Source organism: Jaculus jaculus, chromosome 13, assembly GCF_020740685.1.
Source record: "Jaculus jaculus isolate mJacJac1 chromosome 13, mJacJac1.mat.Y.cur, whole genome shotgun sequence".
Taxonomy (NCBI): domain Eukaryota; kingdom Metazoa; phylum Chordata; class Mammalia; order Rodentia; family Dipodidae; genus Jaculus; species Jaculus jaculus.
Genome location: NC_059114.1, coordinates 93,872,557 through 93,896,592, shown reverse-complemented (window position 1 = coordinate 93,896,592; position 24,036 = coordinate 93,872,557). Strand labels below are relative to the sequence as shown.

Sequence of the window (24,036 nt, the reverse complement as noted above, 5' to 3'; positions counted from 1 at the left end):
CTAGCTCCAGATGCATGCGCCACTTTGTGCATCTGGCTTACATGGGTCCTAGGGAATTCGGTTTTGCAGGTAAGCACCTAAATTGCTAAGCCATCTCTCCAGTCCTCTTGCTTGCTTTTTTATAGCAATTGACAGTAAAGGATTCACATCCTTTAAAAAGTATCTAAGTTCATTGAAGCAGAACCAATTTAGTAAAAATATTAACACATCTAAAGGACACCTCCCATCCAGTCCTAGTAAGCAGTGAAAACTTTGAATTGAGACTATCCTCCCTTAACTTTTTTAACTTTTTATTTTTTTTGGTTTTTTGAGGTAGGGTCTCACTCTAGCCCACACTGACCTGGCATTCATTCTGTAGTCTCAGGGTGGCCTTGAACTCATAGTGCTCCTCCTATCTCTGCCTCCCAAGTGCTGGGATTAAAAGTGCGCCACCACGCCCAGCTCCTTTAACATTTTTATACTAAAGCTCTCAGAATTTGGCTGTATTTGTGCTTAGGACTCCACATTTTCTCTTTTAGTTAAAGCATGCTGTTGAATGATAACCTGTAGAATTTTTGTCAAATCACTTTTCATTCTCTTCCTTCAAAGAGCTGGCAATGATGATTTGACACCATTTTTGCCGACCTCATTACTGAGTCAGAGGAAACAGCAGGGTAAGTCCAAGGCTTCTATCATTTCCGATTCGGGCCAGGATGAGGCATGTATCCCTGGGAAAAGACAGAAACTGAAACACAATTGGGCTGGGATGCTTTTCCAGGCACTGGTAGCCTCCTCTGTGTGCTCCTCCCCCTAAAGAGTAAGATGGAAAGAAATGCCACTGAATTAAAAGTCCCCACCTCATTCCATGGGCCACAGAGGGAAGTAAGAGATAGAAACAGTACCAAGAACAAAGAATGAAACGCTTCTCAGATTTAATTTATGCTGAGCTGTTGTTTATCTTGGACTTTGATGTTACCACAAAATAAACAGGATGCTCAGAAGTGTGTAAACGCAGTTAGCAAGTCAGTCCTCTAAGTAAATGTTTACAACAGGACTGTGACACACATTTTTTTAAATTTATTTTTTATTGACAACGTTCATAATTGTAGACAATAACTCATGGTAATTCACTCCTTCCCATGCTTTCCCCTTTGAAACTCCATTCTCCATCAAATCCCTTCCCCCTGTTAATCAGTCTTTATTTTATTTATTTTATTTTTTATTTTTTCGAAGTAGGGTCTCCCTCTAGCTCAGGCTGACCTGTAATTCACTATGTAGTCTCAGGGTGGCCTCGAACTCTCGGCGATCCTCTACTTCTGCTGGGATTCAAGGCGTGCGCCACCACACCCAGCTGACACATTTTATTTTTATTTAGAGAATACTTTATTAGTTTCTGTCATTAAACCCACACAGATTAGACCTCACATATTTAATACAGTGTGTGTTAACCCTGTACAAATGGGAAAAAAATGAACATTTCTACACCAATATGGCTGTTAATTCTACACATGCCAACTCGACTTGGCAAGAGACATACATTATTATCTTTGCGTTATGCGCGAATGAACAGAGAAGCAAAGTGTCTTAAGCACCAGCAGCATACTGCACACCAGAAACCCCGATTTCTGGATCCTCTATCTAAACCCACTCACTAGACTTTCCTTTGTCTAAACTACAAATGGAAAAGACCTTGGAGGACGCACTGTAGGCTAACCCTCCGTTTACAGCCGCCCCACGGTTAAGTGCCTTGTGACTACAGGCCGAGTACCCCGCGAAGCGACTGGGGGCGCTCCAGACCCCCGGGTTTCTTTCTCTCAGGTTCGCCTCCCCATCCCCAGCAGGCCGCGGGGACTGGGCGGAGCCGAGCGGGACTCGTCCCGAGGGCGGTCCCCAGCGGCTGCGCACGCCAGAGTCCCGAGCTCGCGCGCGCTCCCGGGCCCAGGGGAGCGGGGCTCGGACGTCCGGTGCCGGAGCCCTGGACGAGCTTGGCGGGGGCGGGGACCGAGAAAAGCTCACAGGGGCTGCTGCGCGGGCAACTTCTGCAGGCTCGGACTTGACCGTGGCGGAAGCTGCACGGTTTGGAGCCGCGGATCCCGGGTGGGTGAGTCTGCAGGGGTCAGCGGAGCAGAGCACTTCAGACCCGAGGTCTGGCCTTCGCTTCCCCAGGACCCCCAGCCCTCAGCAAGCCTTCGCCTGCCCCACCACTTTGGGGTGTCTTCTCCCCACCCCTCTTCCCTTCCCTCCCGCTCTCTGCCGGTAAGTCCAGCCACCTTCTGCTCGCACACTTGGGCTTTTGGGGAGGCCGGGCTTGGATGGGGGAGCCCCAGCCCCACTCACTCGGTTTCTCCCAGGGCAATTCGCCCCTTCCCCGGCCGCTCCTGGCTCTCTTGGCCTGGCGTCAGCCTCCAGTTCCCCAGCCTGGGTGCGCCCGGAGGCCACACAAGGTTTGGCTCTTTGCAACACCCCAACAACCGGCTATTAGAGCCCGGGAGTTTGGAGTAAGTACAGGTGTTTTTTTTTTTAGCTCCGGTTCTATCACTACTTACTTCATTATCTCTGGGAATCTTGTTACTCTGTCTGTGAAATGGGGGAAAATGTCCTTAGACACAAAGCAAACGAAAAAGAGTGGTTAAAGTTATCTTGGACAATGGGCCTTTCTTCCAGGCTCCTTCCTTCTCCTGGGTTATCTGTTCCTTCAGTTGGAACTTAGTTTCCCCACTACTCAGGTCGGCCCAGTTCCTTGTGCGTGGGGACAGCGCACCTATCTTCATCACTGTGGTATACCAGGACTTGGCACAGGGCCTGTAGATAAAGTACTTAATATGAAAAGTGTAGACCACAAAAAACCTGAGCAAATATTACCCATCGGGTGTTACTCTGATTGAGTAGCTTGGATGCAGCTCCACTTGTTTCTTCCTGACTAACAGAATACTGCTGGTAGCTGGGTCTGGTCAGCCCTTGCATCGTGCACAGTTAGTGGACACGAAAGCTGTCCTTGATCTTGAAAGCTTCCTGGCTGCATGGTGAAGCTCATCAATCAGTCACCTATCAGATATTCCCTATATGCCATGATGTGCTTACACACAGTGGGTCAATAGTCCAGAGGGAGTGTGAATGCCTCATCCGAGTGGGGTGAGAAGAGCAGTTCTGCGGGGAGGTGGGCTGTCCTGGAGATTCTCAGTTACCATGACTGAGGCATTTCCCCTCTCTTGATCAGCTCTTCCCCATATGTAAACACGGAAGTCGGAGTGGGACAGATGCTGTTTGTTTGTGGGTAACCATAACGTGTACTTTTTGGGTTGTTCAAGGAACGCACTGACCACCAGAACACACCTGATAGCCCAGCTGAACTTTTTAAAAATTTTTGTGTATATTTATTCAATATGGACATACTTAGTATGCAAACAACATATGGTAGTACCATCCTTTCCCTCCTCCCTGCCCCTTTTCTGAAGAGGCCATCCTCGTTGGAGATGCAGGTCAACCCTTTGGGAATTGTGGGTCATGCATTATGTGGGCAGCAGTCAGTTACAGGGAGGAGGCAATGTCTGTGCCAAATGTCCCAACTTATGGTTCTAACAATCTTTCCACCCAGACTTCTGCAAAACTCCCTCAGCCATGTTGGGTGTTTTAAGTCTCCTTCAGTGAGGGGCTCTTAGGAGCCACTGGATCTCTGGTTTGGTAGGTGTTGAGTGTCCTCCGTGTCTATCTCCTTCACCCTTGTGCTGATATCAGATTCACAAAGAAAGCAGCTCTCTTGCTTATATCCCCAGTTCCTCTGTGGTTTCAGCTGGGGCCAGGGTGGAGCGCTCTGGATTGTTTATCTCCTCAGGTCCTGCTCCTGTCTGAAAAAGAGAAGCAGATTCTCCAACAGAGAGTGAAGTTAAATGAGATCACCAGTATTAATTTAGAGAGAACTTAAAGGGTGTAGACCCTCTTATAGCCCAAGATTACCAGCTGAACTTTAAGAATTACACACCAAGTGTGTCTCTGTTGCAGCAGGGGTCTGTTTCTCTTCTGTGTGGTGACAAGCCATGCTCCAGAGTCTCCCAACCTGACCTCCGAATCTCACAACTGTAGGCTCCTTTGCACAAAGGTGTGGGAATTCCCCTTCTTTGGTGTAGCCAGACAGTAGTGGTGGAGTCAGAAACACAGAAAAAAGTACAACCTCTAAGGATGTGGTAGGGTCAGATGCTGGGCCCAGGGGGTGGTGGACTAAGGGTAGGGGGCAGATTCAACTTCAGGTGCTTTCCCAACTATATTCTGATCCTCTCCTTAGAAAATGTTCTCAGCCTGGCGTGGTGGTGCACACCTTTAATCCCAGCACTGGGGAGGCAGAGGTAGGAGGATCACCATGAGTTTGAGGTCACCCTGAGACTACATAGTGAATTCCAGGTCAGCCTGAGCTAGAGTGAGATCCTACCTCAAAAAACTAAAATAAACACACACACACACACACACACACACACACAAAAGTTCTTCTCTATGGATTAAAATATACAAATGAAGGGGCTATCTCCAAGGAGATAGGATCTTTATTTTGCTCAATCTTACACTGATTTCACACATCTGCCATGTAGAGATCGGCATCAGTAGCCCCTCCACAGTTTATAGGAGTAAACGCTGGCATCACCACACTCTCAGGCTCTACCCAACCCCCATCTTGGCCATACATACTGAATGATGGAATAATAATCCTACTTGCCATTAATTGGTGCTTCCTGTGATCTAGGCATAATTGTCATCATTTGCATATATTCTTTCATTTAACCTCTACCATAATCCTATTAGAGAGGTGCTTTCCAATTAATAAGAGTTCAAACTGAGCTCTAGAGAGAGTAACTCACCCAGATCTCACACAGTAAGTGTCAGGGTAAAATGTGATTCCAGGAAGTTTGGTTTAAGGGCCTATCCTCTGAACTCAGTGGAAACAGGAGTTGGATCTTGCCATACTGACAGAATATCCTGGGGGAAGTTAAATGAGAATTTGCCAGCCAGCGTACTGGTGGATCACTAGGGACTCTTGTCCCCTTACTGCTCACTAGAGGCAGAAGGTGACTGTGAAGAAAGAACAGGGTGTTAAAGGCTATTGGATAGCCAGGAAAGGGAACAGGTCAGAATCAGAATTGTCTGGCATTTTAGACAAAGCAAGACAGATTCAAGCTGCACAGTTTAAATTGCTTTGTGTGTTGTATATAGGTACAGCTTCCTTGTTTATTGCTTTGGCTGACTGGTGAGCACTAGGTAGGATCAGACTGAATGAAATAGAGAAACGAGGAGGAGAAAGGAAAACCTAAACCAAGTTTCTCAAATTAGTTTCAATTTATGACAAGTATCATGCACACATGTCACTCCCTACTCCTGATCCCTACCCTAAGCAAATATCACTAATCACCTCATTCCTCATCTCTACAAGGCTCTCAGATGCTGAACTCAGTGCTCTGGACAGCCTTGACCAGTTGATCCTGTAGCTTCCTTCTTGTTCTCCGAGACACCTACCTCATTTCATTCCTCTGGAGTATCCATTCAGGAAGTGACAAGTGGCAAGTTAGGAGCCCTCTCTGTTTTTAAATAATATTGATTAAATAATTAATATATATATTATATAATAAAGAATTATATACATACATGCATATATACATATACATACATATGTATATACATATATACATATATATATATATATATATATAAAGGGGGGGGGCAGGGGAGGGGTAGAGGTATAGAGAGAATGGGCATGTGAAGACCTCCAGACAAACTCCAGATGCATGTGCCACCTTGTGCATCTGGCTTAGTGGGTCCTGGGGAATTGAACTTGGGTCCTTTGGCTTTGCAGGCAAGCACTTTAACTGTTAAGCCCTCTCTCTAGCCCCTGTTCTGTATTTTTAAAAAATATTTTATTTATTTATGAGAGAGAGAGAATGGGCACACCACAGGCTCCAGCCACTACAAATGACTCCAGATGCATGCATCACCTTGTGCATCTGGCTTATCTGGGTACTGGAGAATCAAACCTGGGTTCTCAGGCTTCACAGGCAAGTGCCTTAAGTACTAATCAATCTCTTTCTTCCATCCCCCTTTCTGTGTAATGCTTGGGTAGTAAACACCTGGGGCCTGTTGAAAACATTGCTTTTTATTTTATTTCATTCTTCTTCATTTTTGGGAAAGGTCTTCAATCCTGGTCTATTCTGGTCCTGGGGTAAGAGCTGCAGGGGAAAGTAGCACAACAGGAATGCTTGTGGTCAGTTTCCCAGAGTGGACCAGACCCTCAGAAATCACCTTGTCCATTATTTCTAGTTGGTGAACAGCAAAACTGAAGTCCAGTTAGAAAGAGGGATTTACTCAGGATCACAGTATGCATTTATTTAACAATGCACTATTAACAATTTACCATGATTGAATTTAGTAGATTTAAACATTTCTTTTTATTCAGTTAGCACTCTATAGGTTAATCAGTATGGGTGTCACAACAGTTAAATCAGATGTTGTCACACTACTTTTCTTTCTGAAGGCTGCAGGGAACAGTTGTCTCCTGAGTTGTAGTCAGAACTCAATACCTATGGTTGTACCTGGGCATGGTGGCGCACACCTTTAATCCCAGCACTTGGGAGGCAGAGATAAGAGGATTGCCATGAGTTCAAGGCCACCCTGACATAACAGAGTTAATTCCAGGTCAGCCTGGACCAGAGTGAGACCCTACCTTGAAAAACCAAAAAAAAAAAAAAAAAAAACAAACCCCCAAATCCCCCTATGGTTGTGGGACCATCACCATTTTCTTTTGGGCTGTAAACAGAGGGCCAGTCCTTGCTTTTGGTGGCCGCTGTATTCCTTAGCTGCCAGCTTCCTTCCTCCTTCTTCAATCCAGCAATCCTTTCTGTGTCCCTTCATCTGACCCCCCCAATGCTGCCTTCTGCTTTAAAGTTTTTTTATTTTTTTGAGACAGGGTAGTTCAGACTGCCTTTGAATTTCCTATGTAGACAAGACTTTGAATTTCCTGCCTCTACCTCCCAAGGGCTGAGGTTACAGGCATGTACCACCATGCCTGGTTTATGTAGTTCTGAGATCAAACCCAGGTCTTTGTGCATGCTAAGCAGCACTCCGTTAGCTAAACTACAAGCTTAACTCCACTTCACTTTTAGGGGCCCTCTGAACAGTTGGGTTCACCTGGGCAATCTAGGGTAATCTCCCGATAAAATGCCCTCTAATTACATCTGCAAAGTATCTTCTCTGTGATCTCATGGCTCTGCCCAGTGAATCATACTTCCTTATCCATATCCAAGTTTCTGGGGACCAGGACATGTCTATCGTTAATAGGAGACAATATTCTCCTTGTGCATCAGAGGCTGTCTCTTGAGAGAGTGACTGGTTTAGGATCACATGGTAAGGCAGAGGCTTAGCAACATGTTGTGTCACGGGGTCCCTGTAGCCCTTCTCATGGAGTCTCCTTTGTCAGCCCAGCACACAGCAGCCCACAGTCACTGGCAGATAATAGTGAATGGTTCTGCCTTAAACAGTATGCTGTGGATTTAGCCTAGGTTTTCTCTTCTGTTGGTTTTTAAGATTCTGTGACTAATTGGTCAAATGCAGTCTTTGTGGAATCTCTAGCAGCTTTGGCTGCCTTTCTGATCTCTTTGAAAAAAAAAAAACTCATGTTTTTCCATTTTTGCAGCTGCAGAGGAGCAGAAACCCAAGCAATGAACAGATCTTTAGACTGTCAGGAATTTTGGAGGAGACAGGCTAGTTGGGGTGAAATGAGAACGGAGTGCTTCTTAGGGATCTCGGGTCACTAGAGAAAGGCCTCTACTTGACACAAGACACATTTTTGATAGTTTGTGTGTCCTGTCCACTCCTTCTTTCTGGGCTTTTACTTGACACAAAAAATCCCTGGTAAAATGACCATGTTGAAACAGCAAGTATTTGAGGCTAACTATTGTACAATGGAAGAAGTTCTATTTTTAAGAGTAAATATGAGGCTAGGAAGTTTTCATGTTGGATGTGGCATGGAAAACCTATCTCCTTTTTCATCACCTTCCCTGTCCTCTTTGGAGAACAGAGAAAGAAGGGCTCCTGTCTTGTTCACCCTTCCCAACATGCTTAGCTCCTGCATAAAGGGAGTCAAATTAGAGTTTATGTTTACTAGCCCAAGCAGGTCAACAGGAAGGAATCCTAGAGTACTTAGTTCTAAAAGGCCTGTTATGTAGACACTGGGCTGGGAAATAAAGAGGTCTCCATAATCCTCCTTGAATGTACAGACACCTCAAAAAATGATGAAAATGGCTGTGGAAACAGCTCAGGGGGTAAAGCGCTTGTTACACAAGTATGTAGACCTGAGTTCAGATCCCCAAGCCCATTTGCAAGCAGAGAGAGGAAGAGAGTCAATATGAATGAGAATGAGTATGGGCGCCTAGGACCTCTTGCCACAAACTTCAGATTCATGCACCATTTTGTGTATCTGGCCTTATGTAGGTGTTGGGCAATCAAACCTAGGCTGTCAGGCTTTGCAAGCAAGTACCTTAACTGCAGAGTCAACTCTTCAGCCTAAATAAGAAAGTATTAGCCTGTTGGGAAAAAGTTAATAAAAACAAATCAACAAGTGCCAAATAAGCTAGTTTTAGACTGTGAAAAGTATATGAGGAAAATAAAATAAGAAGAAATACAAATACTGCCTGGTGGGTGTCAATGGTAGCTTAACAGAGTGAGTCTGGAAAAACTTCCGACTGGAAGGTAATATTTCAGCTGAAACCATGGGTTAAGCATTGGTAGCATTCTAAGAATAGAGCAAGTATATAGGTCTTCAAGTGGAATATGCTGATGGGACACAGGTCATTAGATGCTGTAAGCTGAAGGTAGAGTGGGACTTCTTGGAAGTTGGATTAGCCTCTGTGTCTTAAATACTTCATTCTTCCCTGGAGTCTCAGTAGCTCTAAGGATAAAGCTTTAGAGAGAGCTCCTGAAAGGTGGATGATGCTGGCAAACCCTTAAGACTGGTTTCCTCGGAGTCATCATTGTTCACATTCGATAAGATGCTTGAAGAGTCGCATGTCTTCAGATAACCCTCAGCACCAGTGAATCAGGACTGGCTCTTCTCTGGCCTTGTGTCTGCTGGGAAGGAAACAGTAGTGGAACTGTCTGCTCAGATCTCTAGTGGTGCTGGATGAGAGCCACACCTGCAGGATGCCACCTGCTCCTATCTGCCTTTTCTCCTACTTTGAAATAATAAACTTGCCTGCTAGCAGGAAGTCATTTCTTTTATTGCTTTCTTCCTTAGCAAGCTTCTTGGTGGTAAAACCAGTTGTATAACCATAGGCAATCTCTCAAATGTTAACTGTTAGCTACAGTTCAGAAGTGAAGGGTATGCTGTTTCCAGTGGAAGCTCAAAGCTTGGGATGGACCATCAAAGGCTGTTTGCTTTATAAAACTTATCACTGTGGTTTCCTCTGTTGAACTCAGACCAGCTTTAGAGCAGTTACAACACCCTAATTAATACTAGGCACTTCTCTTTCTGTGCTCAGTTTAATTATATGAAGTTCTGTGAACCAGGCATCGTCCTAAGTATTTGTGTTAGTTAGCTCTCTGTTACTGTAACAAACACTGAAGGTAATCAACTTATCAGAAGAAAATATTGGAGGCCTGGGGAGATAGCTCAATGGATAAGGTACTGATTCATGCCATCATTAGTTTTGTGTATCTCCTCCATCCTCTCCCTCTCTTAACCCAGTCCCCCCAGACCCTTCCATCCCCTGTATTCTGTCCCTACTTGCCTGTTGAGTATTCCCTCCTCTCACCTCTCCCTGCTTCTCCTCTCTCCAAGCCTCATCCTGGTTTCCTAACCACATAACTACTGATGCTTACTACAACACAAACAAATCAAACTATTGCATGTTAGGATCTGTATATGAGAGAGAACATATGGTATTTGTCTTTCTGAGCCTGTCTAACCTTGTTTAGTATGATTTTTTTCCAGGTTCATCCATTTTCCTGCAAAGTTAATGATTTCATTGTTTTTTTTCCTTACTGCTGGCTAGAATTCCATTGTGTAAATATACCACATCTTCATTATCAATTCATCAGTTGATAGGTATCTGGGCTGATTTTATTTCCTAGCTATTATGAATATAGCAGCAACAAATGTGGCTGCAGCTCACTTTACAAATTAATTGAGAACTTTCCTGTATGAATTTGTTAGTCATATTTCCATCTGGCTATACTATGTTCCCTGTCCCCCACCTTCATTCCACTGAGTGTCCTCCTCAGTGGGGTTACTGGTATTCAATGTGGGGTTATGAATGTACCAGTCTCTCTCTGTGGGGGAGACATTGTCTCAGGATACTCCTTTCCATCCTGTGACTCTTAGTCTTTCTGAATCTTCTTCCAAAATGTTTCCTGTGTGAGTCAGTCTTCTAGAGGTTCAATTCATAGTGGTAAAATGGAAAGGGAATATATATATATATATATATATATATATATGCTAAACATGTGAAATAATTATATAATGACTCAGTTTTGTGGTAACTAACCAACCCCTGTAAACTGGGCCTTAGTCCCTCCAAGGCAGTGCCCATGACCTAATCCAGGCATCATTACCTCATGGTATTGTCCTGTTGAGGACTCTTGAGGATTAAACCATATCCAAACCACAGCATCATGTGTCATCATTGTTACTAAAATAAAAATACCATCTAAGTCTAAGATACTAACAAATTCTAGCTCAAGGAGGGAGGATACTTGCTTAGGTTAGTGAATCCTTATAGCCAGGAGTTTCTAACCATAATTAGTATTAATATTTGTAGAGCCCACTCTGTTAGAACACTGTTATATGCTATGTGTGGTTATCTCAAGTAATTCTAATACTATGAGGTAGATACTATTTTCCCATATTTGGTTCTGTTTTCAGCTAAGCAAATAGAAGTATGAGGAAGTTCAAGTTACTTATTCCAGGTTGCACAGCCAGAAAATGGTAACCCATATTTAAACTCCAGCTGACTGGCATCAGAGCCTGTGGTTTTTTTCAAGGTAGGGTCTCACTCTAGCCCAGGCTGACCTGGAATTCACTCTGTATTCTCAGGATGGCCTTGAACTCATGGCAATCCTCCTATCTCTGCCTCCTGAGTGCTTGAGTAAATAATAAAGTTTTCCAGTTGAAAATGATAGTAGTTCAAACTCGTGCTGTTTTTCTTCCTATGGTCATAGAAACATTATATTCTTGTCATTAGTAGGGTTAAATCTATGATGTGAGATAAATTTTGACATGAGCCATTAATCAGAAACAACAAAAAGTTTGTCTGTGAAGCAAATGACAAACAAATGGATCTGTATCTATTAATTAGATGTGCCAGGATACACACTTTTGTGCAAATGCACCCAGATGCCAAATGTGGTCAAACAGAAGTCAGCTGGCAGAGCTTAAGAGTCCTGCTTTTTTTTTAAAGCAAGTTTTTTTTCAGCTTATAATTAACGATGCTGCACATATAATTTGTTTAGTTCTTATTTGGGGGCAATGTTTTCCTTTCCTAGTATCTGGAATCTCTATTGCATGGGGAGAAAACAAACATGTTTGAGGACAGAGAAGAGTAAAACAGCATCTCCCTGGCCAGCGTCTGGCCTATCTTAGAGTCCTCCAACAGTGTCTCAGAACAGGAAGGGCTTTGGGAGGGCATGATGACCTGTGCTTTGCTTTTTTTTCTTTCTGCCCCCACAACCATGAGGTAGAGTCTCGCTCTAGCCCAGCTTGACCTAACACTCTGTAGTCCCAGGCTTCCATTAAACTAACAGTGATCCTCTTACCTCAGCCTCCCAAGTGCTGAGGATTCCAGTATACCTGCCTGGTTCAACCTGTGCTTTTCAAACTGTTCTGGGGTTCGGCCTTCTCATGGGCAGGAGTTCTTCAGAATCGCTTCTCTTTCCTTCTCTTACTCTAATAAAACCTCTCTTTAAAAAAAAAAAAAAAAAAAAACTGTTCTGAAGAGCTCAAAATAGCCATGCTGGACCATTAACTATGCAGACTACAGCAAGCAAGGACACACAAACCTGGGAAAAATAATTTTGTCTTTTTGTTGTTGTTGTTGTTTAGCTAGAAGATGCATACTTTAATTCCATACCAGGTAAATTTCGTGTGTTTTGGTTCAATATTGCCTTTCCTGTGAATTGTATATGCACAGGGTGTGGGGACCCTACTCTCTAGTGCTTTGGCTCTCTAAATTATTTATGCAGCCCTACTGAGTGGGTGGGAACACAAGTCCCCCAACCCTTTCCCTGTACTTCACCTCAAGTATTTACTTTTATCTGTTTTCAGATTTTGGATTTTAAAAACAATTTCATTTAGATAAGAGGGTCTTAGTACAGTCTCAGATTCAGGCTGTAAAATACTTCATTTATTTATCTACTTGTTTGTTTTTTGGGATATGATCAGATTATGTATGTGAATGCCTGTTTGGGAATGGGTAGGATTGAGGGTGGTGAAGGCCTCCTATTTCATACCCATCTCTGCAACAGGGCTGGTTCTTGCATTCATATCCCATGATTTGTGATTGTGGATGAACCCTGCAGCCTGTGTTCTTGTAAATAACAGGCTTGGTTTATGAAAACCAACAAGGGTGATTATGGCATCAGAAGATTCCTGGCATTTGAAGTTGCAGAATCAGATGCTAATGGATTTACTGGAAGGGCTTCTGTGGGGCTCCTCTGTCCCAAGGCTGGCTAACTATGATGTAATTTGGAGAAATTACAAAGAATGATTTCGCCTACCCCATGCCTCTTTAGCACTGTGGGTCTGCCATGACTCATACTTGTATGTCTTAGACTCTGGAGAGAGTCACTCCATCTCTGTGCTGTGTCAGGCCAGCCTGTGCCTCTCTGTTCTACAGGCCCTAGCCTGAAAGTCCTTTGGTTCTGAGGTGTCTCCTTCATCTTGGAACTTGTCCAAGTCTGCAAGGTCTGACTACAAGGCACACAGCTAGCCATCAATTCCCAACTTTTAGTGCTGGGGAGGGTGTGAGAGACCCTGAAGACTGCTGAGTCCAGGGGTACCCAAACCTGAATGTGCATCAGATCCCCTGGGTGATGAGACACAATGTTCCCTCCTGTCTCCTCTTTATTCTCATTTTGTAAATTGGGGGTTGGAGCCCAGAAATTCTGTCTACTATGCTAGGGTGATCTTTCCATGGTATTGGGCATGGTATATAGCAGTGGGATGCCCCTGATTTAGTTTCATATATTCATTTTATTTAAAACTTATGACTGGACATGATGGCACATGGTTTTAATCTCAGCACTTGGAAGAGTGAGGTAGGAGGATCAGTGTGAGTTTGAGGCCAGCCTGGATTATAGAGTGAGTTCCAGCTCAGCTTGGGCTACAGTGACACACTGCTTCAAAGATAAATTTTATATGTAGTTACTCTTTTTAATACAGAAAGTTATAAAGAACAATCCCCTAATCCTATTATTCTCTTAACTTAGTTGGGATAAAGAGATTAAAATACATACTCATGTTTAGAAAATTCAAATGGCATGATAGAATGAAGAATGAAAAGCAAAAACCTCTTCTACCACTGGTGCAACTCCCTTTAAAGGTAACCACTATTAACTCTTTCCCAGGATGGATTACACTCAGAAAGTATTTTCTACTGTCTTGTTCTTATTTGTCTATCTACTTAATTCTTCAAATCCAAACAGAAGGAGTCATCCTTCTGTTTGTACTATCTTGTACTGCTTATTCTTTTTTTCCATTTCATATAATTTGGAAGAGGCTGAGGATGTAACTCTGTTTGTAGAGTACTTGCCTAGCATTTATGAAGCACTGAGTTCAATCTCTAGCATTGTATAAATGTGTTTTTTAAATTTATTATTTATTTACAAGGAGGGAAAAGGAGAGAGAGGGGGGAGGTGGGGAGAGAGAGAGAGGGAGGGAGGGAGGGAGGGAGGGAGGGAGGGAGGGAGGGAGAGAGAGAGAGAGAGAGAGAGAGAGAGAGAGAGAGAGAGAGAGAATGGGTGCATCAGGGCCTCTTGACACTACAAACAAAGTAGCATATACCACGTTGTGTACCTGGCTTTATGTGGGTACTGGAGAATTGAACCTGGGCCATCAGGCTTTATAAGCAAGCACCTTTAACCACTGGGCAATCTCTCCAGCCCTCTAGTAGTGTGTCAACTGAGTGTGATGGCAAATAACTTTTGTAAAGCCATTACTTTGAAAGTGAAGACAGGAGGATCAAAAGTGTACGATCATCCTTAGCCATTGAACCAGTTCTATGCCAGCCTGGATTACATGAAATTCTGTCTCACAAAAAAAAATGGAGCTCATCAATATAAAATTACTTTATCCTTTTTTTTTTTTTTTTGGCCTCTTGAGGGAGGGTCTTGTTCTAGCCCAGGTTGACCTGGAATTCAGTATGTAGTCTAAGGGTGACCTCGAACTCACAGTGATCCTCCTACCTCTACCTTCTGAGTGCTGGAATTAAAGGTGTGCACCACTACACCTGGGTATTATTACTAATTTTTTGAGGCAAGGTCTTACTCTTCCCATGCTGACCTGGAACTCATTCTGTAGCCCCAAGCTGGTCTTGAACTCACAGCAATCTTCGTACTTCTGCCTCCCCAGTGCTGAGATTGAAGACATGCATCACCAACCCTGTATCATTTTGTGTGTGTGTGTGTGTGTGTGTGTGTGTGTGTGTGTGTGTGTTTGAGGTAGGGTCTAACTCTAGCCCAGGCTGGCCTAGAATTTGCTCTGTAGTCTCAGGCTGCCCTCAAACTCACATCGATCTTCTTACCTCTGCCTGCTGAGTGCTGGGGTTAAAGGTGTGCGCCACCATACCCAGCCTCATTTTGTATTTTTTTGTAAAAATTTTTAAAAATTTTATTTATTTGCAAGCAGAGTGAGTAAGAGAGAGATAGAGAGAAGACACACACACACACACACACACACACACACACACAGAGAGAGAGAGAGAGAGAGAGAATGGGCATGCCAGGGCCTCTAGCCACTACAAGTGAACTCCAGACACATGTACCCCTTGTGCATCTGGCTTATGTGGTTCCTGGGGAATTGAACCTGGGTCCTTTGGCTTTGCAGGCAAATGCCTTAACTGCTAGGGCATCTCTCCAACTTCTTGTTTTGTGTATGTGTGGTTTTTTGTTTTTTTTTTTTTCGAGGTAGGGTCTCACTCTAGTTCAGGTTGACCTGGAATTCACTATGGAGTCTCAGGGTGGCCTCGAATTCACGGCAGTCCTCCTACCTCTGCCTCCCGAGTGTTGGGATTAAAGGCATGCACCACCATGCCTGGCTGTCATTCATATATATGTGTGTGTGTGTGTATACACACACACATATATATGTATGTATAAATTTATTTTCAAGGAGAGAGAGGGAGAAAGAGAGAATGGGTGTGCCAGGGCCTCCAGTCATTGCAAATGAACTCCAGACACATGTGCCACTTTGAGCATCTGGCTTTACTGGGGAATCTAACTAACTTTGCAGGCAAGTGTCTTAACTGTCATCTCTCCAGCTCATTGTGTTTTTAGTTTTGAGGCAATATTATGAATTCTAGTCTAGGCTGGACTTAAACTCCTGATCCTTCTATTTTCACCTTTCAAGTGCTAGGATTATAGGCATGCACCACCTTGTCTGGCCAGATTCTTTTTCTTCCTTTCCTTTCTCTCCCTATCTTTCTCTTTCTTTCTTTTGTATGTGTGTATAAGCTGTGGTGTGGTGTGTGTAGCTTTGTTCCTCCTGTATACTCATGGGGAGAGACCTCAGAGAGACACTAGGTGTCCTTCTCTATTGCTCTTCCACTTTATTTCACTGCAACAGAGTCTCTCATTGAACCTGGAATTCCCTAACTTTTAGTTAGACTGGCTGACCAGGGAGCACCTGCAAAGCTTTGGTGTCTGCCACTCTCAGCACTGGAGTTAAAGGAGGTGTGTGTGGCCATGCCCAGCTGTTTACATGGTCAAACTCAGGTCTTGATGCTTGCATAGCAAGTATTCTTATCCGCTGAGCCATCTCTTCAGCTCTTTCCTTCCTCCCTCCCTCCTTCTGTTTCTTTCTTCTTCTTCTCTGACTCCCCTTCCTTTCTCTCCTTCCTTCCCTTTCTTGTCTATGTAGCTCAGGCTAAGCTCAAACTTGTTCCTTTTGCTTCAGCCTCCCAAGTACTGTGATTGTAAGAATGGACCACTATATGCAGCTCTCAGAGGTTGTGGTGGTTTCAATTAGGTGTCCCCCATAAACTCATGTATTTTCAATGCTTGACCCCCAGTTTATGGCAACTTTGGAGGTGGAGCTTTGTCTGGTTGAGGTGTATTTGTTGGGGGTGGGCTTAAAGGTGTTGCAGCCAGCTTCCCCATGCTACAAAATCCTACTCACTCTCTTGCTGCTGTTTCCACCTGCTGTGTCAGAGGTTCTGTCTAGCCTTTGCTCACGCCATCTTTTCCCTGCCATCATGGAGGCTGTAAGTCAAAATAATGAACTTTCCTTCCATCAGCGAGGTGCCAGCAATGAGAAGGTGACTGCAACAGAGGCTCTTCTTTCTTTCTTTCTTTTTTTAAAAAATATTTATTTATTAGATAGAAGGGGTGAGGTTAGAGGCAGATAGAGAGAATGGGCATGCCAGGGCCTCCAGCCATTGTCAATGAACTCCAGATACTCGTGTTCCCTTGCATCTGGCTTATGTGGGTACTGGGGAATTGAACCTGGGTCCTTTGGTTTTACAGGCAAGTGCCCTACCCACTAAACCATTTCTCCAGCCTGAGAGGCTCTACTTTCAAGCATAATAGTTGGATTAGTTTTCCACCCTTTTAATAGCTCATAATGGAGATTACATTGACATAGGCATCCTGAGAGGACATACCCAACTTATACCTAAGCCATAGTATATGAATATACTCAACTTAATTTCATTATAAGTAGATACCTTTGTTGTGTCTGTTGGCTGTATTTTTTTTAAAAAAAATATTTATTTATTAGAGACAGAGAGAAGGGGAGAGAGAGAGTATGTGTGAGAATGGGTGCGCTGGGGCCTCTAGCCACTGCAAACAAACTCCAGACGCATGTGCCACCATGAGCATCTGGCTTATGTGGGACCTGGAGAATTGAACCAGGGTACTTAGACTTCGCAAGCAAGCACCTTAACCATTAAGCCATCTCTCCAGCCCTGTTGGCTGCATTTTAAGTCTACTTCAGTGATGGGCTGTTAGGAGTACCTGGATCTCTGTTTTGGTAGGTGACTAGTGTACTCAGTGTCTATCTCCTTCATACTTGTGCTGATAACAGATTCACTAAGAAAGCAACACTCTTGCTCATTTCCCCAGTTCTTCTGTGGGTTCAGCTGGGGCTGGGGTGAAGTGCAATGGGTCGTTTATCTCCTCAGGTCCTGCTCCTGTTTGAAAAAGAGAAGCAGATTCTTCAGTGGAGAGTAAAGTCAGCACTGGTTAAATGGGATAACCATTATTAATTTAGAGAGAATTGAAAGGGTGTAGACCCTCTTATAGCCCAAGATTAGCAGAAAGCAAACTCATTATCTGGATGTGATTCTGTCTTGTTTTCCAGTTCCAGATATGGGCTCTTTTACACTGAGCAGATCTGTTAGCCAATCCAAGAGCAGTTGGTTGCCCACCATGGCTATTGCCACTATTGTACTTGTGTGAGCATCACATCAGGTTGTTTGCTTCTAAGTAGCTTAGACTTTGAGTTACTTGGACAGATGTTGGCCACTTCCCCCTAGTAGCTCATGTAGTCCCTTCCAGCAGTAGATGGTGCTCTTCTGGATTCCAACCAGGTCTCTCCATGGTTTGTGCTGACAGTGCATGTCTTCAGCAGTAGGGTCTTACCATTAACTTCTGATGGGTACTTAAGTGCTCATAATACTGTAGAACATGTATGTATGTACACATTTGGAACTCTACTTTAGGTGTGGTGATTAATAACTTACAGCTGGGCATGGTGGTACACTCCTTTAATCCCAGCACTTGGGAGGCAGAGGTAGGAGGATCACTATGAGTTCAAGGCCACCCTGAGACTACATAGGGAATTCCAGGTCAGCCTGGGTTAGAGTGACACCTTGAACCTCCCCACCCCCGCAAAAAAAGAACAACTTACATACAGTGGCAGCAGTGGGTTGTTAGAAAAATGTTTAATTTTATTTATTTACATACATACTTAGTTATTTGAGTATGAATATGAATATAAAGTATGAGTGTCCACTGCCCCTGTAATGAACTCCAGATGCGTGTTCCATCTTGTGCATTTGGCTTTACAAGGGTCCTGGGGAATCAAACCAGGTTCAGCAGGCCTTACAAGCAAGCATCTTTAAACACTGACCCATCTCTCCAGCCCCTTCAGTGGTTTCTTTTAATAAACTAAATGATTCAATTTTTAAAATTTTTATTTATTTATAAGACAGAGAGAGAGAGAGAGAGAGAGAGGGAGGGAGGGAGGGAGAGAATGGGTGTGCCAGGGCTTCCAGCCACTGCAAACAAATTCCAGATGCATGCACTACCTTCTGCATCTGGCTTATGTGGATCCTGGGGAATCGAACCGAGGTCCTTTGGTTTTGCAGGAAAGCACCTTAACTGCTAAGCCATGATTCTCCAGCCCATAATTCATTTTTTTAAAGATGAAAACTATGGACTTCCTTGCTAATGATTTCTCCTCCTTCTTTTTGGATTTTGGAGGTAGATCTTGCTTTAGCCTAGGCTGACCTGGAATTCACTATGTATTCTCAGGCTGGCTTCAAACCCACAGTGATCCTCCTACCTCTGCCTCCTGAGTATTGGGATTAAAAGAATGCACCACCATGCCAGGCTTGATTTCTTCATTTTTAAAAATTTTTAAAAATTTATTTGCAAGCAGAGAGTGATAGATAGATAGGTAGAGAGAGAATGTGTGTGCCAGGGCTTCCATCTACTGCAAAGGAACTCCAGATGCATGTGACACTTTGTGCATCTGGTTCTATGTGGGTACTGGGAAATTAAATCCAGGTCATTAGGCTTTGCAGGCAAGTGCCTTAACTTCTGAGCAATCTCTCCAGCCTCAATGACTCACTTTTAATTTAATTAATTAACTTATTTGCAAGCAGAAAGAAAAAGAGAGAGATAGGTAGGTGGAGGAGAGAATAGGCACACCAGGACCTGTAGCTGCTGCATACGAACTCCAGCTGCATGTACCACTTTGGAACATCTGGCTTTATGTGGGTACTGGGGAGTCGAACTTGGGTTGGTGGACTTCACATGCAGCTGCCTTAACCGCTAAGCCTTCTCTCCATCCCCAATGACTCACTTTTAAATTTAATTTAATGTTTTATCGACAATTTTATACATGTATACAACATACTTTGATCATAACCCCCTACCATTACTTTCTCTTGTCCCTGGTCTCCCTCTCCCTTCCACTGAATCTCTTCTACTTTAATGCCCTTTGAAAGTTAAATTTTTAACATTAATTGAGAACCTTATTGTATGAACATACTGCATATTGGTCATAGTCCCATTGGGTTATACTCTTATGTTCTCTCTTCCCCACCTCCTCTCCCCTGTGAGGTTTCAGTATTCACTGTGGAGTCATGAATGCACTAGTTAGTCTCTGGGGGCAGAAGGAACTATGCTTCAGAATACATATTCCCACCCTGGGGCTCTTACATTCTTTCTATTTCCTCTTCTACAATGTTTCCTGGGCCGTGGAGGGCTTGTTATAAGTCTCCTTTAGTGTTGAGCTCTCAGCAGCCTCTGATTTTCTGCTTTGATAGGTTTTGAGTCTTCTCATTGTCTACCACCATCTCCCTATAGGAGGTTCTCAGGCTAGCAGTGAAGGTGGCACTCACATTTAATCTACCACTTTCTCTGGGCCCTGGGAGACATAATAGATGTGGCTCATCTTGTGCTAGGAAGTTGGCTTTCCATGGGTGTTGGGTATCTAGGTATTCACTGATGTAATAGTGTCAGGTCACAGGGATGAACTTCTAAACCAGACACAGTTATGGAGGAAGGGATTTATTAAAGATAGAGGGGAAGTTCCGTGATGGCAGAAGAAGCTGGGTTCTCTTTCCCAGACCCATGCCAAGAGAGAAGCTACAAGCCACCCCAGCACCACAAGCAAGCACAGGCACACTCCCACACCTTAGGGCTGGACCCTAGGATCCACCCAGTGACACCTCCTCTACTCAGGTATCCAAGAAATCCAAATAAAACCCCTGAATCTATTGGGGGTCATTTATTCAAACTACCACTACTGCCATCTGTAAAAACATAAAGTGGATGGCCATTAGAGTCCCTCTATTACATAGTTCACAGGTTTGGTGGTTGATGTTGCAAGTGAATGAATTAATAAAGTTCCTTGCAGGGGGGAGGGGGGAATTAACATGGGATTTTTTTTATAATCATGGAAAATGGTAATAAAAATTAAAAAGAGAGAGAGAGAGAGAGAGAGAGAGAGAGAGGGAGGGAGGGAGGGAGGGAGAGAGAGAGGGGGAAAAAAAAGAAAAAAAAAAGAAAAATAAATAATAAACATTTTAAAAAATAAAAAAAAAAAAAGTTCCTTGCACAGGTTTGGTCATAGGAAGCCCCAGCAAATGAAGGTATTTTGATTACTGTTTAAGTAGTCTTAATGTTCACACAGGAAACCTCTGACTTCTGACTTTCCTTCTAACTAGGGAAATGTGGAGAGGGCACACAGTGTTGACTTTCCTTTCCTGTCTCTTACAGAGCCAGCATGGATGCCATCAGCCAATCACCTGTGGAAGTTATGCTTCCCACGCACATCCTGGATATCTGGGCCATTGTCCTCATCATCCTGGGTACCATTATCATCATGACCTCCTTGTTGCTGTGCCCAGCCATTGCAGTCATCATCTATCGCATGAGGACTCATCCAGTTCTCAGTGGAGCTGCCTGAAACCTCTGAAAGCAGCTGATGAAGGATAAGAACTTCATTCTCTAAAAACCAGTGGAAGGATTTTGGAGATTGGACCTGGGCTTCAATTTTGATTGTGTCGCTGTCAACAGTATAAACTTGGGTGAGGGACCTAACTCTGTAAGTTTTAGGTTCCTCATTTTTCAACTAGGGGTGACATTCCCTGCACTCCTGCCTCATAGGGTTGTGAGAACCACATGACTTAGTGGATGTGGAGGCTGCTTGTGGGCACTGAAGCCAGAACAGGTAATGGGTGTCACATCAAGTGATGAGCAGCTTTGCAGAACCAAGGAACCTAGAATCTGGTGATAGTCTTAAAGGTGGTGAGGGATCCTGGGAGGAGAGTCCACTTATCTTCACATCAAACCATTCAAAATGCACCCTATCTCCATCTAAGTTGTTTTCTTTGAGTAGGATTCCCTCCATTTTTCTCAGTCAGTTGGGGTGAGGGAGCTGGTATAGTAGGAGGAGAGAAGTGAGTAAAACTTTCTAGAATCTTCTCTGTGCTAGTCTCTGTTCCTTTGTAACTAAGAGGAAAGCTTTGTCCCCCCTCCCCCAAGTAGGGTCTTGCTCTAGCCCAGGCTGACCTGAAATTTACTATGTAGTCTCAGGCAGCCTCAAACAGATAGCAGTCTATCTCTGCCTCCCAAGTGCTGGGATTAAAGGTATATACCACCACACCTGGCTGGTTTTGCATTTTTTTTTTCTTTTGTGGTTTCAAGGTATGGTTTCCTCTAGCCCAGGCTCACCTGGAATTCACTATGTATTCTCAGGGTTGCCTCAAACTCACATTGATCCTCCTACCTCTGCCTCCTGAGTGCTGGGATTAAAGATGTGTGCCACAATGCCCAACTTTGGTTTTGCATTTTAAATTAGTGCCAAGTAAGTTGTGGTGATGAAGTTCTTTCTGTGATGGAGTTTCCTAGAGCTGTTAGTCAAGCAATGTTGGAAATGCAGGGTGGCTGAGTTTCCCGCTCAGCTTGAAGGATCTTCAGCCCCTTCTTCCTCATGTGTTCCACACTATTCCTCTGTCCAACTTCTTATCACGAGCTCTATTTTTTTTTTTTTTTTTTGCCTTTTCCTTTTCCTTCTCTGTGGTACTGCGTTTAACCTAGGGCTTGGTGCACGGCCAGCAAGTGCTGTACCACTGAGCTGTATCTCCGGGCCTGCTAGCTCTATGTACATTCCCTTCACTCTCTCCCACGAGTGCTGTGGCTGGTCCAAGGCACTTACATTTTAAAATATTTCTCTAGGACGTTTGGAACCAACTCAAAATAATGATGTTGTGCTTATATTTATATAATTTTTGGGCCACTCATGCTCATTGATACCCCAAATTGGGGAGTATCCTGGGATTTGTTAAGTTATGTAAGAAGGTAGCACAAATAGAGGATCGTATTAGATGAAATGAATGTATTACTTTGATCTTATTTCATTTATGTACAAAGTCAGTTTCTAATAAACTGATAGAATGAGCATATCTGAGTTTTTTACTTTAAAGAGTACCTTTTAAGCTAGGAAATTAGATGAAATCATGCTGTTCAGACAGTTTGAATGTAGGAACAGAAAGGGAAAGAGAACAATTACATTGAGTTCCAGGGTTCCAGCTTTACCAGGTGGGTGCACAAACCTCTAATGCAGGTGAGAAGACTAGATTTTGAAAATAAGATAATGAATTTAGTATAGGACATGTGCTTCAGGTGTGTATGTGTGTGCGTGAGAGAGAGAGAAAGAGAGAGAGAGAGAGATTGATTCAGACTGTAGTTGGTTTTGCTTTGTTTGTAGTACCTGGGATCAAACTCAGAGCTTCATACGTTAGATAAGTGCTGTACTGTTGAGTTTGATCCCTAGCTCTTCAGTGTATAGTTGGAAAGATGTTTTATTTCTTGGGAAAAATTTTTATACTAGAGTTTGGAGGATTATGGTATATGATTTATATGTTACAGGATTAAGCCAGTCTGTATGAGTGAGGTGCTAAATTCAGGATTCAAAATATTTAATATGGGATTAAGGATTGGGAGGAATAACACTGCAGTAAATAGCATGTAGGAATAGTACTGTAGTAAAGAGGTAAGAAATTTTTCTTTCTTTTTTTTTGTAGAACAGGGGATCGAACCCAGAGCCTTGTTCATGCTAGGCAAGTACTCTACCACGGAGCTATATCCCTAGCCATAAGAGTTAAAGTTTAAAGGAGGGTTTCAAGGGATAATTGGTATAGGGGATTTCTCTCTTTGTCCATTTGGACTATTAGTTGTTTTTGCCTCACTGTGACTAAAACACTAGACAGTTGCAGGGAGCAAAGGTTGATTTTGGCTCATGGTTTCAGTTCACTAGCAGAAAAGGCCTAGAAAAGTGGTTCCATCTTTCATGGAGAGATTGTGAGGCCAGTCATTCACATGACACAGAACAGGAAGCACAGTATGGGATAGAACTACAGATGAACCACTGATTTGTCCTGTCATTGTAATTTTGCCTTTCACAGAATACTATATAAATAAATCACAAAGTGTTTTTTTTTTTTTAAAATCTGACTTCTTTGACAGCATATATCCTTCATAGGTGCTCTTATTTTGTATATGAATATTCTCTTCTAATTTATTACAATACTATGCTGCATTCTGCTTATCTATTCATTGATTGATAGGCAGTTGGGTTCTTCCCAAATTTTTATTATAAAGCTACTATAAGCATACATGTATAGGGTTTTATATAAACATAAAGTTTATTTTTTTTTGAGGTAAGTAGCTAAAAGTGGTAACCATCTTTTAGTATTACCTTTGGTCTACCAGCATCAAATTAAGTTACCTCTTATTAGATCACTTTGTACATGGAATTTCCTCCACTCAATTATGTGTGTGTATAGTAGTATCACAGATATTAGCCATATCTTCATGTCCTAGCTTGGCATCTGTATGTCTTTAGAAATGAGTTGCTTATTTTCTTACTTTTGAGTTAAAAATATTTATTTTATTTTATTTATTTATTTGAGATAGGAGAGGTAGAGGCAGATAGAGAGAATGGGCATGCCAGGGCCTCTAGCCACTGCAAATGAATTCCAGATGCATACAACCACCTTTGCACTTGGCTTATGCAAGTACTGGGGAATCAAACCTAGGTCCTTAGGCTTCACAGGCAAGCACTTTAACTGCTAATCCATT

General features: G+C 43.2%; 1 protein-coding gene across 4 annotated transcripts in view; it reads left to right on the top strand.

The window, feature by feature from the left end:
* Smim3 (small integral membrane protein 3) overlaps positions 1 to 24,036 on the top strand; it is a 116,990-nt gene that overhangs the window by 30,204 nt on the left and 62,750 nt on the right. The window contains exons 1-2 of one of the 4 annotated variants that reach the window (XM_045132477.1): positions 1,928 to 2,076; positions 20,671 to 21,545. In XM_045132477.1, coding sequence (XP_044988412.1) covers positions 20,678 to 20,860 — 183 coding nt within the window. In that variant the 5' untranslated portion in view covers positions 1,928 to 2,076; positions 20,671 to 20,677 and the 3' untranslated portion in view covers positions 20,861 to 21,545. Of the gene's footprint in view, positions 1 to 1,927; positions 2,236 to 20,670; positions 21,546 to 24,036 lie in introns of those variants that run through there. The other 3 variants (XM_045132476.1, XR_006633184.1, XM_045132478.1) reach the window with 3 other exon arrangements.